This window comes from Sebastes fasciatus, chromosome 8 (genome assembly GCF_043250625.1).
Source record: "Sebastes fasciatus isolate fSebFas1 chromosome 8, fSebFas1.pri, whole genome shotgun sequence".
In the NCBI taxonomy this organism is placed as follows: Eukaryota; Metazoa; Chordata; class Actinopteri; order Perciformes; family Sebastidae; genus Sebastes; species Sebastes fasciatus.
In genome coordinates, this window is record NC_133802.1 from 21,246,586 (window position 1) to 21,268,327 (window position 21,742).

Consider the following 21,742-nt stretch of genomic DNA (forward strand, 5'->3'; position numbering starts at 1 on the left):
TGTAGGTTCGCCAAACCTGCCTCTGGCTGGCATAACTAGCTTACCCCTCCCTTTTCTTAAATCCTAAAACACACATATTCTCATCCTTATCTCTCTCCTCCACTCTTTTTCTCTCATGCATTTGGACTCCCATGTTTGCACCTCTGTCACATTCTTTGCTGTTGTATGTGGCGAAGCCCCACTAGATGAAGTAATACTATGCGTGTGTGGGGGGAGATAAAGGAGACACTCACAAAATTTCCAGGCTGGTGGTTCCTTTCAGATCGGGAAACTCTTGAATCTGGGTTGCCCCGTTAAGGGAACTGCAGCAAACAGGGAGAAAATTGTCAGAAAACTCTCTCTCTCACACACACACACACACACACACACACACACACACACACACACACACACGCAGACCTTGTCTAACAGCTCATTTCAGCCATCAAACTTTTCCTCCAACATCAACACAGCGCTGTTTTGGCTGTCTCACAAGACGTCATAAGTCACACCATTCAACATGTTCTTACAACACACTCTCTCTTACCACATCAGCGCAGAGCACACAGCAATACGCTAACACAACATCATTCAGTAGGCCATTACACATGTCCACTCAACTCTCACTGCTAGGGACAGAGGGATGATTTAAACAGTGTTTGGGCTAACTCACTGGAATGGTTCCTACTGACCGCATATACTCACAGTGTGTGCAGCTTAGGTAAGAACTGGAAAGCGGACTTTCCCACAAACTGGATGGGGTTTTCATAGAAATGACTGCAAGGGAGAAAGAGAGAGAAAATTGATTCGGACATATGCTGATTAATTTGTGTTTGGGAATGAGTTGCATGATGTTGACATGAAATGGCAATTATGTGTTTATCTAATACAACATGTGCACATTAAGCATTAAGCTCACATGGTTTGGAGCTGAGGGTTTCCCACGAAGGCCCTCTCAGGGATGGCTTTGATATTGTTGTTATGGAAGCCCCTGCAAATATAAAAACATACCGTTAGTCAGACAGTTTATCAATATGTTTCTGATTTTGTACATGTGTGTGTGTGTGTGTGTGTTTGGAGGGAGCGAGAGGCGTATGTCCTAATGTTGCACCTGCCAGTGCACAGCTGAAAAACATTTTTGGATAAATGAGATGGAAACACGCAACACATACGCTGTATCTGTGTCGCATATGTGCACGCCGCCGAACATCTGCTGAAGCTGAGGGAAAACATGGTTTGTTTGTGTGAGTGTGTGTGTGTGTGCGTGCAGGCGAGCGGGTGCGTGGGTGTGTAGCCAGCACCTGCTTAGGGCGAGAGAGATTGTATCCGAGTGCCACATTAAAATCACTTAACGGGATTACTCGGGATAACGCAACCATGATAGTCATGTCAGGCAGGTGTGTTTTGTGTGTGTGTGTGTGTGTGTGTGTGTGTGTGTGTGTGTGTGTGTGTGTGTGTGTGTGTGTTTACTCACAGTTCCTGAAGCTTGCTCAGTGTCCTGATGGCCACAGGGAACTCCTGCAGATCATTGTAGTTCAAATCCCTGAGAGAGAGACGGTAACATAAACAGTCATGATTCAATAGCATATTGAAAAAGTCTTGATGGAGGTTTTTTATTTCTCTGCAATCATGATTTAACCGTACATATATGATATTCTGTATTTCAGAGCGTGTGAGAAAGTGTGCCTGATTGCATATGCATGCGCAGCCGTTTCCTCTCCACTCTGAGAGGCTGACAGCTGTAGAGTGTGAAGTCTGGATTTGACCTTTGACCTTTGCCGCTCTGACCTGACTATTTAGGTCTGTCTCTGATTAGTTTCCAAGGAAACGCTGTATCAAAACAACCGCTGCTACAGTATAGTTGACACCGCTCATACGCAGGTGGCAGGAAAAGGGCTTTTATTGTATTGTAGTTCTGTAGATGTGCTTGTGTGCATGGGAAAAGTCTGTCGTGTGCATGTTTGTGTATATATAGTAAGCAGTGTCGGAAAGTACATTTACTCAGGTACTTAAGTACAATTTTGAGGTACTTGTACTTAACTATTTCCATTTTATGCTACTTCTATTCCACTACATCTTAGAGGGAAATATTGCACGTTTTACTTCACTACATTTATTTTACAGCTGTAGTTACTTTGATTTTATAAACAATACATGATCAACTTATTTAATATGATGCATTGCTATATATTAAAGACCCACATCATTCAGGAATTTTACTTTTGCTACTTTAAGTACATTTTGCTCCTAATACTTTAGTACTTTTACTGAAATAGAATATTGACTGCAGGACTTGTAACAGTATTTTTACTGTGTGGTATTGTTTCCTTAAGTAAAGAATCTGAGTGCTTCGTCCACCACTGATAGTATGTCCTTATAGCCATATTAAGGCATGTGTCTGCATGCTGTCTTTGAAAATTCTCAGCCATCCAGGTCAAAGATTATCTAAAAGCACTAAGTCACAGTCAACTGGATTTGTTTTTATTCTTTTCAAGTAAATGCCTGTGATGAAGTATTTCTAGATATGCATGTGGTGTTTTCCCCCCAAGTATCAGTGGATGTTGTGAAATGTTTGTCTGTCTGTGTCTGCTGCTCTTGTCTTGTTTGCATAATGCAGTTATGTTTTCCAGCAGTCCCCTGGACGGCTCCTCGTAGTAATGATTTTATAATACACACTAGGGGTTGGGGAGGGTTGATGCAGATGGTCTCTCGTATTTCTCATAAGCGAGGCCGCTGTGAGAGATTAACCCCTCATACCAGCGCAATCCCCACGTCAATGACACCTGTCATCTTATCCCGCTGAATCATCCGTCTCTCCTCGCCGCTGACGGCCCAAACACTTTAACACACACTATTCTGGTCCGGAGAGCTCCATCCCTCTTTTTCTCATTCTCTAGTTTCCCCTTCATCCCCTTAAGCATGGCTCCCCCTGACTTACACCCCGTTCCCCTCACATTTCCCAGCATGGATAATGGCTTTTAAGTTGAGTGTTAGGCTGGCCATACGCTTGTGAGTGCACAAGCAGAAGTACTTGCTTATGTGCGCACACACACACACACGCACGTGCCCACACACATGCTCATAAAAAGCAACGCATAATTTTTTTACACTTCAACAGGTTGTTAAGCAGCGTGCCAGAAACTTGTGTTTTCATCAGACCACCGTGAATTTTTTGCAGGAGACAGAATTGCACCGTCTCCATTTCTCTCGCTTTCTTTTCTTCACCTCTTTCATAAGGCTGTCAGTTTCCTGCGGTTTCCATATTGGCGTGCGGTTAGGATCTAGTTATCGAAGCTACGGCACGTACGCTCAAACAACTCTCCTGTAGCCACGCTGAGCCATAGTTGACCTCGGCAATTATTTTTTACAAAAACACAGAGGAATCTGTTGATGTTACTTCAAGCTAATCAAAGAGGGACTTTTCATCCTCGCATTCCTGTCGTTCATTCGCTGGGTTGTGGTTTTTGAGAAACGTTCAAGCACCTGCTGAAATTACCAGCACATTAATTATGATTTAGCACTACACTTCATTATTCTTTGGCACATTTGGTACGTAAGATTTATAAAAACACATTAATTTCAGGTGTTCCACAAAAAGAAATAAGGCTGTAGTCAGACACAGAATGTGAGTTAATTGATGGCTCTTGGTTATGAGCTTTTATGAGGTTATATTTCAGGGAGTATCTTTGAGTTATTCTGAGGCAATGTGATTGTGGGAAAGACGACCAGACAGAATTAATGTTGATACTTGCGGATACTTTGTCATCACAAAGCCGCCGTCGGTGTTTTGGGGAAACAGAGGAGGTACTCATTTGGGCCTATGAAATGAAATCACTTCAGCGTGCGTGCATGTGAGTGTGTGTGAGATAATGAAAATGTCTTGGGGTTTAACTTCCAATGACCTCTATCCAAAAAGCTTGTGTGCATGCATGCATGTGTGTGTCTGTGATTATGTGTGTGTATGTGTGATACTCACAGTGTCTCCAGACTGTGTAAACCTTCAAAACATCTCGCGCCCATGCTCTGGATCTGGTTGTTATGGAGATGCCTGGACAAAGGCCACAAATATTTTTCATCAAATCAGAAATTGCTTTCTCAAAAACGTTTCCACACATGCAATCACCGCCCTGTTCTCTAAGTCAACGGAACAAATCACTTCTCTGGTAAGTTGAGAAACCCCCGACTCAGGAGAGTTTTTTAAAGTAAACAAATCAAGATGTCACTTACAGTACGACAAGGGCGGAGAGGTTGGTGAACGCATAATCTGGGATGTGTGTGATCTGGTTGAGGGCCAGCGTCATGGCCTGAAGGGAGGGCAGAGAGTCCAGGGCCGCCACCGGGATCTCCGTTAGGGAGTTGTCGTCCAACCACAGGTGTCTCAGCGAGCGAACCCCTCTGAAGGCCCCAGCCGGAACCTCAGACAACAGGTTAGCATCCAGACGCCTGCAGGGTGAGAGGAACTGAGCTTAGCGAGATAATCACCGAGTTTAAGCACACAGCGTGTTTGCTTATGTGCACGCGTATCCATGCTTGCGCGTGCATTAGTGGTTGTGTGTCGTGGCAATGAAACACTTTGGCTTACAGGAAGGTTATTATGAGAGTTACGCATCTATTATTCTCCTTCTTTCATCTTCGCTGCAGCGTCTTAGAAGCTTCTCATTATGATTTATTCCCATGCTATATAAGCCGCATCCAGCACAGACATGTATGAAATGTGAGATGAGAAAAAACACAGATGCAAACATGTAAGAACAGTTGTGATGGGCCTGTGTTTTTTTTTTTTATTCTACCTTATTTTATTTATGCTGTGTAAAGCCGACTTCGCTTAAATGCCTGGAAAAAAAGGGAAAGACGAAAGGAGGGAGGAACAGTTAAAGACGGATCTTCCTCCCTCCTTCGCTCTTTCCATTGTCGCCATCAGTTTTTGGCATTTCCTCCACTAATACACAACATCAGATACACACACACATTTATGCTCTATCACTTTCATCTCTTCAAACCTAACAAACCGTTGTCCCCTTTCTCCTTCGGTGTCCTCAACCCACAGGCAACGAGTAGCCTCATCATTATGATTTATTCAAATGCAAAATAAGCCGCGTCCAGCACGGACATGTATGAAATGTGAGATGAGGAAAACGCAGATGAAAACATGTAGGAATGGTTGCGACGGGCCTGTTTTATTCTGCTTCATTTTATTTATGCTGTGTAAAGCCGACTTCCCTCAAATAGCCTGGAAAAGGGGAAAGACGGAAAGAGGGAGGAACAGTTAAAGCCGCATCTTCATCTTTTCTTCCCTCCTTCACTCTTTCCATTGTCGCCATCAGTCTTTGACTCATACACGAACACAACACCGGACACACACACATTAATGCTCTCACACTTTCATCTCTTTAACCCTAACAAACCTTTGTCCCCTCTCACCCTCGGTGTCCTCAACCCACAGGCAACGAGTGTGGACTGTGACACACACACACACACACACCCCCCACCCCCACGTAAATGCACACACATGCATACACGCTGTCCATAGTGATGAATGATCCCCTCAGGGCAGAGTTGACAGGCTGAGACCACTTCCTCTTGCTATTCTTCTTTCTTTGGCCCTTCACACTCATTCATCAATCTCCTTCTCCTCCCTCCGGCCCCTCTCTCACGCTCACATTTTGTTTCTTACATCTTCATTGATGCACTCCCAGCCGCCGCGAAACCTCTTTTTGCGTCTCACTCCTTAACTCTTGTTCGTCTTTCAAACATCCTCCCTTATCAATCTTCCACTGTGGTTCTTTGATTCTGGCGCTACGGCTCCTCCTCGGGCTCCTCACCCCTCGGAGGCTTCGCCAAACAAACAGCATCATCAAAGTGAAATCTGAACTTGAACTCTGAACTCTGGGCTTTTTCTCCCCAGGGAAATTTTCCATCAGGAGAGGCAACTGTATACACTGGCAGATGCTCACACACAGGCGCATAGGGAAACACCCTCCAGCATGTAAATACACACGAATGTGTGCACGCGCACGCTCACAAACAGCTTCGAGAAATTTTCATCTCGTCTACTTCCTGAGCGCACATTTTCTTTGGTGCTAAACATCATCCTTGTGCATCCTGTGCACTTCCAACTGTGGACATTGTTTGTCCCTGACCCAAATCGCGGGATGAAAGCTACGGAAGACCCTTCAACTTTCTGGTTTGTTCTCCAGGGCAAAATAATAATTGCTCCTCTGGGTGGACCTGCCAGGTCTCCAGAAGGTCCAGACAGAACCAGGAATGTTCCACAGAAGCCAATAAAGCAGCAACTATTTCCTGTCCATCACATCAAAGTCTGAGGCACGATTACGGGAGAGAGAAATAGAGACAGAAAGAGAAAGTCCTCTTAAATGATCCAGGAGATCTGCCTCCCAGTTCAATTCTCCAGATGGCCAACATTTTATACAACGAGCAACTTGAAGGAGCACGTTTCACTGCCATCAAGTCATAATCTATAAAAACATGTTGATTAATGGGGCTTGTAGAACTCATCAGTGGTGATTACGCTGCTTAACCTGCGGGTCGGGACACAAAACACTATCTTTTCTTCATGATGGCACAGAGCTAAACAACAGCACTGTGTGTTATAATTATTGTTTCAAACGGTGAGACAAATTTCTTGACTCAGCTTCAGTTCGCTGCTGGCAAAAAGATTGTTGTCCGAGATTAACATTGATTTATTTTAAATGAAAGACTCCTTTATACGTTTGTACCAATTTAAGACCCATGTACTGTCTCTCTTTCTTTTCACCTGGCGTGTTTTATGTCAAGCGAGAGGCGCCGACAAGCTTCACTCTCCAAAGCCTTTCCAGTAATCTTTCTCTGTGGGCTTATCATTACTGTAATGACAAGGTGCGTCTCTATACACTGGCAGTATGTGTGTGTGTGTGTTTCATTACTTGAGAGCATATCTGTGTGAAGAAATTGAGAGACCACACACACACACACACGGACGCTTGTGCACACACATACACACGGACTGAAAACAGAGAGAGCCATCATCATGAAGTTAGACTCACACAGGGACAGCCTGAGCCATAGTGACCGCCTGTAGGTAGGCCTGTCACCATCATGGCATTTTAGTTGACGTTCAATTGTCTCACAAATAATTACGATTAAGGATTTAATTGTCTTTTTCTGTTTGTTTTATGCCACACAGCGGTGCTGTTGTGTTTGGCTTTGCAACCAGACCTAATTCCATGTTGTTAATTTCAATGTCTGCTCATCAAAATGATGCGATCGTTGGCAAAATGTGTCAATCACTCTCCAAATAGTTTTCTGAAATACTGTTTAATCTCTCGCTCTGCTGCACAGATTTATTTTAAATAGCGTGTTCTTAAACCGTTGTGTAGGCCCGACATAACGAAAACGTGGTTAAAGACAGTTAATAATGTAGATTTCTTGGGTCTTGAGAAGCTGCCGCATTTATTCATATACAAACTGAAACCAACGCTGTTCATTTACCTATTACTACTAGACAACTTTACTGTTAATTTCTTCTCTGCTCCGATCCCCAACACCTGTCTGCTCTGAACACATCCGCCGTCACTCTTGCTCGACCGCTCGTACGTAGCGATTTCTTAAAGCTACAGACGGTAACATTAATAAGAATAATTTTTTATCATATTTGACAGTAGTTCATGAGACAGATAATCTGTGGAAAAATCAGGTTCCTCTGCCTCCTTTCAGTGATTATTATGGCATTTGCAAAACTCCACTGTGCCCAATTAAAAACAACCAATCAGAGCCGAGGATTCGCCCGACGCAGCTGTCAGTCACTGCTCGCGAAGCTCAAACTCCATTCAAACTGTTAAACTGATCAAACATGAATCAATATTCTGTTACTGTAATGTCTATTTCTCGAGTCAAATGTTTTCAGAAACATCTTGTAGTGTACTGTTTAGCTGTAAAATGAGAAAGTTTGCTCCGGCTGGTGGGCGGTGCTTGGTTTTGGCTCGACTGTTTTCAACACGTCGTCCAGGTCACAAACTTTCTCAACAGTACAGTACAAACACTGCACTAAAATATGTTTCTGAAAACATTTGAGGCGAGAAATAGGTATTACAGTAACAGAATATTGATTCAAATTTGATCAGCGCTGCCTAGTTTGACCGTTTGATCGTAGTTTTTAAGTTTCACAAGCAGTGATTGACAGCTGTATGGATGAATCCTTCGGCTCCAATTGGCTGTTTTCCTTCCAATCCGGTGATATCTTGCAAATGCCATGAGGGCGCACTAAAAGAAGGCAGAGGAACCTGATTTACCATACAATATTTTCACCATGTTTTTCAAATATGACTTTATTAATGTTACCGACTGCAGCTTTAAATGACCAACACCATGTTTCCATCCAAACATTGTAAAGTGAATTATCTTATTAGAAAAGCTGGATGGAAGCGACATCTCCAACAATAACTCCAGAGCTGTCAAACACACTGCTGCACCCATAGGGGAGACTCCCGGCTATAAATCAAGAGAGCCGTTATCGGCACCTCTTTGTCATCATCCGACAGCAACAAATACAGTCTCATATGAGCTGGAAGAGAAGAACCTGCCCAACAGCTCTTTGTTTCCATGTTTTTCTTTTCCCTGACTTTGGAACCTTAGTGCTCATGCAGGTAGACACTTTATTTACCCAGCTGTTCCCAAGCTTTCTATTGGCTGCCACATTTGTAAAACATTGGCTTTAATTGTGGAATCTAACGATTATGAAAAATGGTCGCGGTCAGCTCAAATAATCGTGAATGTAATAATTGCAGCAGGCCTTATGTGTGAGTGTGTGTGTGTGCCGGATTGGTGACTGTGTTGAGGGAGAGCAGGCCTGCTTAATACCAGACAGGGGAACGTTGTAGGTGGTAGAGGAGTTACATGTGCACACCCCTCCTGTGTTACAACTCCAGCGATTTCAGTGTGTGTGTGTGTCTGTGTGATGAAGGAAAAGGCTTTATGGGTATTTACAAAGAATTATTAATTTGGAAAGCAGGGATGTGGAGTACGTGTGCGGTACGAAGTCGGGAGAGACGGGGTAGGGGTGAGGAATTACAGATGAGGTGGTCCACATGCATCCGCCCAAACATTCACATACACACACACACACACATACACTGACCCCACAGATGAGACAATTATGCCACCAAACACTCTCATTAGCCAGGGGGATAGCGGTGTGGGTGGTGGGAGAAGAACGGCGGAGAGGAGCGGAGGAGGAAGAGAGGGGGAACTGATGGAAAATGGGGTTGTTTCACAGCTCATTGGAGATGCTCTCCCTGGCCTGCAGTGTCTGCTGTTTCCCTCATGGCTTCCAGATGCTACCATGAACTGCACTGACACAGTCAGGCTGTGACTCCTACCGTCAGGCAGTGCAGTGCAGAACTATCGGTCTGTAATATGTCAGCGGTACTCTATACCTGCTCTGCGGTTAGAGCTGAGATGTGTGGTGGTGGGTGGCCAGGGGATGTTTCATTCCCTGCTAGATGAGGTAGAGAGTAGCATGATTAGTGTGTGTGTGTGTGTGTGTGTGGTGTGTGTGTGTCTGTGTGTGTGTGTAAGAGAGAGAGAGACTCACAGTGACAGTAGGTTGGGTAGGTCCCATGGAGCATCATCAGGAAGTCTCTCCAGCTGGTTGTTTTGCAGCATCCTGAAAGACAGATTACTCAGTTGTAGGTAATAGGTCTACGTACGTGATGGAGTGTACGTGGCGTGCGTGAGCGCACATCAAGCAGAACAAATAATTCCATCGTGAGGGAAATCTGACACAAGAAGGAAAGGGCCAGTGAAAGCTTGAAGAGAAGCAGAGAATGAAGGGTAGAAAAGAAAAGAGAAAGAGAAGCTCCTTGGGTGGGCTGCTGATGTCATTCTCAGAATAATGGAGCAAAAAAGCGAGGAGGAAGTGGGGAGCAAACAATATCCCTCTCTCTTTCCTCTCCCTCCCTCGCTTTCTCTGTCTTTCTTTCTTTTAAGTTTTTTATCGTGACCAGTCGTCTGACGTTAGCGCACGAGGCGTATAGTCTCCGGTGTGTTGCTCACGGCAACGGCGTTATGCTTTTATTGTGGCATCATGGTGCCTCAATAGGCAGTGTTTGTAGGTTTGTGTAATGTGTACGGCCTGTTGCGTCACAACTGTTAGCTTACAGTAAAGTTATTATTGTACATCTATAGATTTCAAGAGAGCAGACATTATACCAATGCCAGTGAAATTCCACAATTCTCGATACCACCACCAATTTGATACCACGGTAAAAAACAAAAACAAAACAATATATCCCATTCACTCCTTTATTACTGTTTGCATATACATATATATTATTAATCCCTGATGATCCGCCTCAATTGTCTCGCCAAAAACTAAATTTTACAAGAACACATAATGATAGTGTTGTAATTTACCTTCGCCTATTTTTACTGAATATAGCTTGAATGCATCATAATGTACATCCTCCGTATGTTAGCGGTTAGCTCCATCATTTAGCCAGGCAGGACTGTGCTGCCTGCCGGCTGTAAACAGCTTTCCGATTTCAACACAGATTTGTTGTTCACAATGTAGCATTATCAGGGAAATTTCCCATCGTCCCGGGACGACGGGATGCCGTTAGTCTTCAGCCCTGATCCCTAGAAAAATGAGTATCACCACATTTTCAGAATTTTGGCATCGATGAAGTATCGGTTCTCGTGACATCCCGACGTATAACAATCTAGTATCTTTTCTTTGTAAGTATGAAATAACCTTGATGCCTCTATTGCCAAAAACGAGACAATTTTTAATCTGAATTATTTATTATCTATTCATTTATTTAGTTATACTGTAAGTTAGAGTCTATCCTCGGTGTTTCAAGATTTAACGAGCATATTTTGCAATATATTTATTTGCATAGCTCAATTTGTCGCATGCTTTCATAGTGTAGTGTATTTCCTGTGTAAGATACAGTGATTGCTTTAATGTAGAAACAATGCTGCTCAGGTTTTGAGAGGAACAGGGGAATGTTTCCACGGGGCCGATGATGCCATGATAAATACATCAAATTGAGTCTTTTCCTGTTTTAAAGAATTCCCTACGGGGAGCTTCGCTGTACTCCACTCTGGGTTCATAACCTTCTCTGTGTGAGTGTGTGTGTGTGTGAGAGAGAGTCAGCCTGCGGTTACCCTACACAAGGTCAGCGGTCCATTTGTGTTTTGACACGGCCTGACTTTAACTAATATATTGAGGAAGGAAACCAACAGCTCAGCTGCTCTGAGGTCAAAGAAACCGTCCAAAGTTTGCTCGGGTGTTATAGTGTGAAGCATGAATGCTTGCAGACGTGTACCAATCCAGGATATGTGTGTCCTTCTGCAGTAATGACATAATAGCCCAGGATTCATGGCTGGTTCACTCACTCTGTCTCGGTGAGTTTCACAACACAACGGGGGGAAAGAAGATCAACTTGTGCGCCTGGTAATCCCCCAGATTCCCTCAAATTACAAACCACAATTCTTTAGCTAAGTTTATATTCTGTGGCAGGGCTCCTCAAACCTTTTCTCAGCGAGGGTCTAAGAGGAATCGAGTCGGTTGCCAAGGCTCATGAAAACCTCCTTAATACCCTTGTCTCGCACCCAGTAGAAATATGGCAGCAACTCATTAGATGCCGCGGTCACAAGTCAGAAAATGCCCCGTTTTTTATGGCTGCTTTGCACTTTTTTTGTGTGATTTAATACTTCACTGCAGCGCTAACAGTTGGTGGCCATGGATCATAAGGCTACGAACACACTATGAGAAATGGGGTGTTGAGAAAACAGCTTTGAATCACGTTTTTAAGTGATTTTTTTTTTGTCACTTGCTGTAATCTCGGTGGGTGGTGTGACTGGGAGGTCCCTGCAGTACACCTGTGTGTGTGTGTGTATGTGTGTGTGTGTGTGTGTGTGCATGCTTGCAACTGAAACAGCGCTTGTTTGAGAATGAAAGAACCAGCCCATAAACTTTAACTACATTTAATGATGCGTGGCCGGTGTGTTTTATTCAAGGCGGGAGCACAACTGTATCCTCCCCAGGAGGCTAGAATGGAACAACCCACCTGGGATGAGGACCGAACCACAAAGAGTGCGATAGGGTGGGAGAGGGTGGAGGAGTTTACTTACAGAACTTTGAGGTTGTGGAGACCCTGGAGAGCGTGGCCTGAGATATACCTCAGCTGGTTCCCTGAGATACGCCTAGGAGAGAAACACGGAAAAACAAAATATAAAAAGTGAAAAATGAAATATAAGCACATTTACAAGTCTCATAAGAGAAGTTTTGCCTTTTGCTTTATTCTACATTTTCTTGGATTGAGCTGGATGACTTCATCCGTTGAGTTCCTGCTCCGGGGTTACTGCTCGGGCAGTATGCAAATAACAATATTCGATTCCCTTCAATGTGGTTGCTATTGGCCCAAAGCACACCCTGAAACCTTAACCAATCCTGGAGCTCTGATGAGTGAGTAAAGACTGAACTGAATGAGACAGAGACTGGGTCAACAAGTGCAGCCTGAGAAGTATATTTGCTTGTGCGTGTATGAATGTGTTTATGTGTGTGTATATAGTAAGGTGTATATGCACACATGTGCGCATATGTGTGTGCATGCGTGTGCTATTTTCCATGTCCTTGAGGTAAATTGGGCCCGTTCTGAGGGGGCCTTGAGGACAGCGAGGGAGAGAAACCACACACATTCACACAAGCAATCCAATCAGTTTGTTTATCAAACACGGCACCTAATGGTCATTTGTGAGTGTGTATAAGATGTCCAAATAAATAACATTCAGTCCAACAGCGTTAACTCTCAAGGTCACGAGCTGGAAGCGCAGTTTAAACACATATTTGGTCCTCACAGCTCGAGACCACCCACTTTTATTAAACACACACACACACAAGTTAAAAGTTACTCATTGGCATCCTCCTGCTGCTCACACCGTTGCTCTGCAGGTGACATTTGCCTGACATTTCAGTCTTTATGCTAAGCAGCCTAGAGTTGTTCCATCAGTGGCAGGATATTGAAATATTGATAAAAGCGCTCCGCCTGCCTTTCCAAGCCGCTATCATCCAGATGGTAATGGAGGAGAGCTCCCAGCAAACTCCCTCTGACATCTGATACTCATGTCAACATGTCTCGGTCTTATTACTGTGCTGTGGCAAACCGCACAACCCCACCCGCGCCTGCCAAGTCTCACACTCAAGCCCAGTTTAGAACTCTCGTAGAGCTCCTATTTATCAACACCAGCGCACATACACGTAGATGCACACCCACATCGGCATACTAGAATACAAAAATGGGCTGATGGTTATCCAGGCTATTGTGGTGCCATTTAGTCATGCCTCTCAAACCACAGTCAAAACTCATTCAAACAGACTTTGACTGCGTCACACGATGGTCTCAACATAGATTTCACAGACACGGAAGACACAGAGTTGATCAGCAGTGACTGCAGCTCTTACAAATTCCAATATTCATTCTTATTTCAAGATAATTTTGCAGTCAGATCTGATTTTAACTCATAAAGAAACCCGTATACTGCCCATTTGTAGTCCCTCAGCAGTCTGCTACTTCAATACCATTTCAGTTTCCGCTATTGCACAAGCTGGTCACCGGGGACCGTTTCAATAGCTACTTTTCCAGAGGTAACTGTTTCAATAGGCCTCGCTGAGGTCCTGACACCAGTGAAATAGATCTAAGCCCATTTCTGCAAAGACCCCTTAAGTGCCTTCTTTTGGTTCCTGTTCAAACACAGTGATTAGTTACAGACGCATTGGACGGGAAAAAGATATAGGTAGCACCGAAGAAAAATAAATGTCTTTTCAGTGGGGGGGGACGAGGAGGGCCGGTAATTTAGAGTTTTAGAAAACAAACATTGTAGTTAAGGCCATGGTATGATGTGCATGTCCTACTGCCAACCAGCCTGTCTCTATTAGCCGCACCATTGGAGCCAAAACAGCATTAGAATGGAATCATGCTTTTTTTTTTTTTGCCGACTTCATTTGTCAAATGGATAATTATGTCGAAAGTGAAGATGGATATTGAAGAAGGAAAGAAATGTTCAGGCGTTCTTGATAGACATCAACAGAACACCGGCAGTTGCCATTGACCAACTGTTTCCATGATATCAGTGTGTGTATTTATGTGTGTACGTGTGTGTAAATGATCGTGACTGTTCCGCACTTAGCCTCCTAGTCGTTCCACATCAATCTCATCCTAATGAAAGGCGCCTTGCTCTTGTCAAAACGTAGCTCCAACTCAGTTTTTTCTTTTAATTTGATTTGGGGATGGTTAGGATTTTTCTTGGCCCCTTGGACTGAGTTGATAAAAATTCCACCTCAGCATAATTCAGCTTTATGACGTGATTCATAGATAAAATAACAGAGTGTAGTTCAAAGGCATGGGAGAGAAGTGGGAGGGGTGGTAATAGAGATGTTGGCCAATACCGAGTACCGATCTGACGTCAGCGTAATAAAAAAAATATATAGAGTTGTTATTATTATTATTTAATAGCTTTTACTGACCATGTGTGGATGTGATATGATTACTATCTTTTGGTGCATAGACTGGCGTACTCACCGAAAACCAATCCCGAATTTTGGGCTCTATCGGACGCATTTCTGATACTGGTATCGGTATCGGAACAACTCGAAGTGGTAACAAAGGTGAGGCCACCCCTGCTATCTGAGCTGATCAGAGAGGGCTGATTATCCTACGCATCACCAAGTCCTATTGCCTCAAAATAACAAACAAAAAGACAGAATAAAGGCCTAGACGGCAGAGACAGCATCATATTTTGGGATACTATCTCAGGTAGTGATAGGACACCATAGCGGCAGCGTGACCAGGACGGCTGATAGGAGTCGATGATGAAAGAAGGCAGCGAGGTTAAAACAGGGCTTATCAGAGAGAGGCTGGCGTGTGTGTGGGTGTGTCTGAAAGTACATATATGACCTTTTTCACCCGTGGTCCATCAATAGAAACGTTATCCCTCCTTCTGTTCGGAGGTCCAGCCTGAGGGTCAACCACTTAACCTGGCGTTAACCTCTGAAATTACTGGAGTAAAATATAGACGTGTGGAAAACAGTGTGTGTGTGTGTGTGTCTGTATGTGGGAGAGAAAGAGACAAGCACACAAAAAAACACTGTTGGCAACACTACAAGGAAAAGTTTTAATTGACCTAGATAGTCCTAGCTGTGTGGTGCACCTGGAGGATCAGTATCAGCCAATAATTTAAACCCTCACCTACGTTATACTCCCGGCCTATCGGCAGACAATCTTATCACCAGGAGGAAGACAAAGCAGGGCAGCGCTGGCCTCCGCTCGCCGCTTCTCTCCTCTCACATTTGGATTTCATTTGCGTGATAGCACCTCTCACAGGGCTGGGTGGATATCCCGGAGTCTCAGTCGTGAGCTGATAGCACCATATTAGACGCACTTGCACTAAAATTGGTGATACTGTGCATCAAAAGAGGAACAGCCCAGAGTGATCGAGGGTTTAAAAAAAAGCCAGGCCAGGCCACTTAGAAAGGGTTGATTTCACCTCTGTATTTAGGAGGTGACTACAGATAATGATAAGATGAGCGTGAGACATTCAACCCAGACGGCTGATTATGACAGTAGCCAGAGGAAAAAGGTAGATTGAAATGTGATCACCGGAGGTACAAGCAGCGTGGACTTTGATACTGATGACAGGTGTGGTTTTCTGGAAGGGCGACAGCTTCCCCTAAAACACTCTCTGATAGCTCCAAGTTGCAATTAGATCCCTAATAGACCTCATGTTTGATATTAGAGCAGAACATTTGAAGCAAGGGGGATGTCTTTGATATGTCAGGTAGATGAGTAACCCGTCTCAGAGTGTGTACCTGAATGCGGGCATTGCTGCCCTCTCATTAATCCATAGACATGCAGTCTGCCTCTCAGCGTGCCCCGTCTGACTGGCAGTTGCGTGCCGGTTTTGCGCGTTGGAATTAAGAGCAGATTCGCTGATCAAAGCGTGAAATTACAGCTCAATTAGAGGCGTCTGAAAGGTGTCAGAGATCAATAGAATAAGATTTAGACGTAAGGAGTTATGGGTAGAGAAAAGGGCTGGAGGGAGGGGCGATTACACCTCTTATTATCAATATCATGGCTGCGAGCAATCAAAGAGCGTGCTTTGTGAATTAATTTAATCACCTCAATTCAAAGGGATTAGCTGCACGCACTTTGATACTGTAGAGGTGAGAGCTGGGGGAAGGAGATAAGAGCCAGCATGATACTGTTTATGAGCGGTGCTTCAGAGGGACGCCATCTGTACGTGGCTCATAAGATTTTATTCCTTCTCCTCCCCAAAGTGTAAAACAGGATGAAAGCTGGAGTTCTTTCTGTTTTGGTTTTGTAAGAACGTGGAGAGGGCCAAAAAGGAGAAAAGCTATCAAAAGCAGTGACTGCAGCTTGCAATAGCCTGCAGTCAAATGGAGATGGGGGGCTGCAGAAATGAATTGGAAAAAAGGTAGATAGAGTGAGGGAGGGTAGAGCCCGACATCAAACAATTTATCACGACCAGTCACAACACGCCTGGCCCTCGCCTCTCCCGGCGCTACCAACAAGTGCTGTGGACCCACATCAAACGCTCTCGCTCACAAACCCGACCGTGTTTGTGTTTAGCGCCTCGGTTTGTTTTTCTAAGCGCTATAACTTGTTATAATTATAATGTGTTTACCATAACCCCGCTTCGCTTCATCTCGCTAAACCTCCTAGAGGGGAGTGGATGTCAGAAAATGTGCTTCTCTCCCCTCTGCCTTGGAACATCATCATCGTCTCAGCATGTTTCCAGAAATGGTCAGCAGGCTACAAAAGTTTGGCTTTAGGGCAGGAACATCCTCCTTGGAAGAGTTACAAAGCAGCAGAACGTCTCCATAAAGTGTCAGAACAAGAGAGCGATACAGAGGAAGCAAGATCAACGGGGCTGTAAAACACTGGGAGGATTGTCTCTGGACAAACACTGCAGATGGAGCCGCATCCAAAGATCCCCAACCCCCCATCCCCCTTTCTCCCCCAATGCAGGCAAATGTCAGCATCGATGTTCAGCATCACTCTGCGCTGTGTGGTTCTGATTATTATGCCATCAGCAATATTTGACCTTTCCATTTTTTTTACGACGGCAAAAAGTTGAGATCAGCAATTCAATACACAGCAATAAATCACACTTGAAGACTTGAATTTAAATTCTCGAATTGCAAGGTGTCACATAACTTCATTGCTCGGCTTCGTTCTGCTCTTGAACGCTTCATCCGGCTAACCTTTTACTACGTTCACCATCATTAGCTCACGCTTCACAGGCTGCACCTGCAAGAATTAGCAAAGAAAACAGCGGACTGTTCAAACACCCCATGCAGACACACACACACACACACACACTGCAGGCTTCAGAAGTCAGGTGAAGGCTGACACACACACACATTCACACCCTCAGGGCATGTCTGTGGGCAGCCTTTTGTCAAACCGAGACTTAGCGGAGTTCTGCTGAGTGGTCAAATCAGATACCGGCCCAGTCGACCGAAAAAATTTGCAAAAAGTTTTGTTACGGCGTGTGCGCTTTCATCAGAGAGTGAAACCAATACCTTAATTGTGCCTGTAGCACTGAGTATAGAAGTCAAGGAATGTTTTTTTATTTTAACATATTGTTTAATTTGTTACCAGCCAAGAAAAGTATAAGGAATCATCTCTGTTTCGGCATTAAACTCATTTAATGTGTTGGCACCAGTATCAAAACATTTCTAATGATACCTTACCGTCGCTAAGAAAAACATAAGTCTTTGCTCTTTTCATTTTCCCCAATTCTGTCCTGAAATTCTCCTATAATGTGTTGTTTGTCTTGGCTCGAGGCTTGTGTCTACGTGTGTGCTGCTCCTGCTGAGCTGTCCAGCTGAAACAAAGTCAAGCGGCTTGGATGCTGAGCACAGAACCTGCTCTCTAAACACTTTAAAGACCATATATTCACTCTCTGAGTGAGTATCGGGTTCTATTTGCCCCCCTCCTTTGTGCAGCCATCCCAGGATCTACTGGTGTATTGCTGCAGGCAGTTCCTTGGTAGGCGAGATCAGAGGCGGGCCAGAGTCATCAATCCCCATCACTGTGCGTATCGGCGGCTCGCGGGGGAATGGCTGTTTCTCGTCGTGTGTGAGTTGTAATGATGGAGTTTTATTAATTGATTTTGTACTCACAGCTCTGACAACAGGTGCAGTCGGTGGAAGGCTCTGGGCTGGATCTCACTGATGTTGTTCATGCTCAGATCCCTAGAGAGAGAGAGAGAGAGAAAAGGGGGAGCATCAGTATCAAAGTATCAATCAATGCATGCCTTATCAAGGCGTACATTGAAGGTGCTCGGGGCGTGTAAAAATTACAAGTTTTCACATGACGATCAATCACGGAGAGTGGGGAGTGGTGCGCAGAGAGAGGTTAGAGGGTTAGGTAGAGAGGTTGAGGGAGGAGAGGGAGATGTAGAGGAGAAATTTTCCCCAATGAATCATTGTTGGGCAGCTGTAATTTCCTCCTCGTCCCAGTGACTCTTTCTCTTTTCCAGATGTCTCACTCTACCTTCTCTCAGATCTGACCCCTCAGTTTCCCTCCATATCTATCTCTTCTTTTTTTTTTCCTCCTCAGGTTTCTCAGGAGACCACCTCCTAACCCCCTTTTGTTCATGGCTGTAACGTAGACGCACTCCATTTCTCTGACACACACTCTGACGCGAGAGGGTGTGTTGGGGGGCGAGTGTTGACGCAGCTGCGTTGCGGTCAAAGAGGGAGAGGCGCAGGATGCTCGAATACATGCATGCACACACACACACACACACACACACACACACACACGGAACCTACTTTTTTTAAACACTTGGGATAGTATGAGGACAACTTAGGTGTCAGCCTCTGGTAGAAAACATACATAACCTTGTGGCCCCAGTCATGTAAGGTCATCTCTTTGATAAACACAATGAAAGCAAGAAGGTGCTACGTCACCCCTTCTTTGCTTTCACCGCCCTTGGGGTCTTGCATGAGTCTTCAGGAGCGAGAGGCTTGTATGTGTGCGTGTGTGTATGACACTAACCATTGCTCATAAAGCCAGACCACCGGGCTAGCAAGTGTAAACTGTGCTCTCAGAAGCCCTTTGCAGTTGGGAGTTTTGACACACTGGCTGTTTGTTTGTCAAGAGAGCCAAGCTGACGGGGGGCTGGATGAATCTATCCGCAGGCAGGCATGATCTGTATTCAGCTTGGAAAAAAACACTGCATGGTTAACCAATCTGGGTATGTTGAGTAGCCTCATTTAGCAGTTGTGACAAATTCAGTATGCCAACAGTTTGGTAGCCTGTCAAGGATAATATTTAACATCAGGCGGTCAGGATGTGGACTCCCACTGTCACTTTGGGTGAGGAAGAGCTGTGTTCTTCCCACCATGTGATGAGCTTGCAACGTGTCCTTCCGCTATGAGACTTTGTAGGTCAGATAATTGCAGTATGTAAACTTTTTACAGCCTCTGCTGACATTGAATATTTTCCTTGTGAAAGCATAATTTTGTGTGTTTGTTTCCCTTCATGGGAATTTCCTGTTACACATGCCCCCACCTGGGAGGTCTGACTGCAGAGAGAGGGGTTCAGGGTGTCACTCAGGGACACATAGGCAGGATGGACGCTTCCGATCAGCGTTGAGGGGAAAATGGTTGATTCTCTCTAATGACATTGCTTTTGTCTGTAACTGAACGAAATAGTAGGGGTGTAAATATGATCACGATATTATATTATATAGATTCTTTGGACACCAATGCCGTATTTGCCGATATCACAAAGTCTACCACTATACGATTTCAATTAGATCCAATTCAGGGTCGATATTTCTGGGCTCTTGCAGACATTTAAATGAAAAACATTCTATTTTTTTTTTATAAAAAGCATAAAAATAGACCTCCTGTTGTTGGAGGTCTGGTTGCTGGCCAATGCTGGTGAGCGGCTTGTCATTAAGATGAGAATAGCTGGTCCATCTTAAAGGTCAGCCCACCTTAAGTGAGCCTGAGCTGAATTGTTGCTTACTTCGGGGCTAACCCCCTTCACTTTGACTAGCAGGTAGCAGACAAGACACAGGAACTTGGTTTGGGTCTTGAGGAGCTGTAGAATGTAATTACCGACAAACTGTAACTTACACACAACGCACTGCTACATTCACAGCCATAACGTTACTGCTACTCACCATCGCATACACAGTAGATTGATGATTTGATGATTTGATGAGCATGTCCCTGTGTTTGGAAAGAGAGACAACTAATGTCCCTGTGTTGTCTACATCTTGTGTTCTGAGGGGCCACCACAAGCACAGGAGTGGCATTTTACACATGTCTATGTTGCCGAGAGTGCTCATCCATATTGACAGCTGCTGGTGGTAATGCACTATAAAAGGTAGCAATGGGCCAATAAAAGAGGAGAAGAAGGAGAGTGCAAGCCAGAGTATTTGATGCAGGTGTACAAACATTCAGAAAAGGCTTTGGAGGCAGAGGGCTTTTGAGGATACGCACATTGCTGTTTGGTGTGAAACATTTGATGTAGCCGTGTTTGTTTACAATAAAGACTCCACAGGGAGCCTCATTATGTGTCCATAAAATCTTCATCATCTAGTTTCTATTGAAAATATCGCTTACAAATGAAAGACACATTTGAAACGTCCTTTTAAGTGCACAACAACTCCTCAAGATGTAATGTAGCGTAACTAATTACTGTACTTTTATGGATACGCAACAAGTAGAATAATTCGTAATAAATCATTTTTCCTAACACCGTTGCTGACCTCAGGGCTCCCTCTCAACAAAGGCACTGCGGTGATGTCATGTGAATAATAGACGTCATGTTTTCCCATTTTTTTGGCTCAATCTGTTCAGGCTCCAGGCAGTAATTTGGTAATAAATGCAACAAGTGTTGTGCACTACTGCCTGATTAAAGTCAGGGGTAAATAGAAGTGATAACAAAGTTGCCATGGAGATGACACAGCCAGCAGTAACGGCAAACCAGTTGACATAATCAAGACTGGGTGACATCACGTAATAACACAGGAAGCACACCATCACCTCATGGGACCTCATGAACAATACACACCTTAAATGTCTATTCATTGTCTCAGTGAACTAATATTCTTCTGAGAAAGGTATTTATTGGATCATCCTGGGGGGATCATTTAAGCATAGCAACACACACACATCACCCAGCTTCTGGGGATGCGCCCACGGAATGGAGACAACTCTCCATTATCTGGTCCTGATTAAATAAGCCATAAACAAACGTTGTGTGAAGTCCATAACAGCGGCCTCACTCAGACAGAATAAACACGCAGCAACGGAGAGAGAGAAAATGTTTAAAAATAAAGACACACAGTGGTGAGTCATGGGGAAAAAGGTTGAATGCAGCTCAGCTCTCTGCTGTGCTCTCCAACAAGCTCATTGGGAAGCCGGAGAGAGAGAGAGACATTTTCTGCTGCGCAGGCCAAGGCCTCCGCTGACAACTTGACGTATCGTTGGAAGGCGCTGCGCTATGGCTTGTTTTTAAAATCAAATAACAGCTGTGGCTTTTTTAAACCATGATAATTATGATTGATGACTACCACATGTGCATTGTGTCGGCTGGCGCTGTGACGTGCAGATATTTTCAGCGCAAATAAACGGCCGCGAAAAGAAATGAGAAAAAAGAGAGCGCTTAAGGATTTTTGCAGGCTCCGCAGCATTTCACAATTAGAATTGGGGGGTTTT

The 21,742-nt window shown here is 44.3% G+C and overlaps 1 protein-coding gene across 1 annotated transcript in view; it reads right to left on the bottom strand.

Moving 5' to 3' along the window:
- The window catches only part of lgr6 (leucine-rich repeat containing G protein-coupled receptor 6), a 42,705-nt gene that overhangs the window by 8,691 nt on the left and 12,272 nt on the right, over positions 1-21,742 (bottom strand). Inside the window, exons 2-10 of the mRNA XM_074644241.1 lie at positions 18,185-18,256; positions 12,112-12,183; positions 9,569-9,640; positions 4,207-4,422; positions 3,956-4,027; positions 1,454-1,522; positions 899-970; positions 685-756; positions 234-302 (exon numbers count right to left, since the gene is read on the bottom strand). Coding sequence (XP_074500342.1) covers positions 234-302; positions 685-756; positions 899-970; positions 1,454-1,522; positions 3,956-4,027; positions 4,207-4,422; positions 9,569-9,640; positions 12,112-12,183; positions 18,185-18,256 — 786 coding nt within the window. The remainder of the gene's footprint in view (positions 1-233; positions 303-684; positions 757-898; positions 971-1,453; positions 1,523-3,955; positions 4,028-4,206; positions 4,423-9,568; positions 9,641-12,111; positions 12,184-18,184; positions 18,257-21,742) is intronic.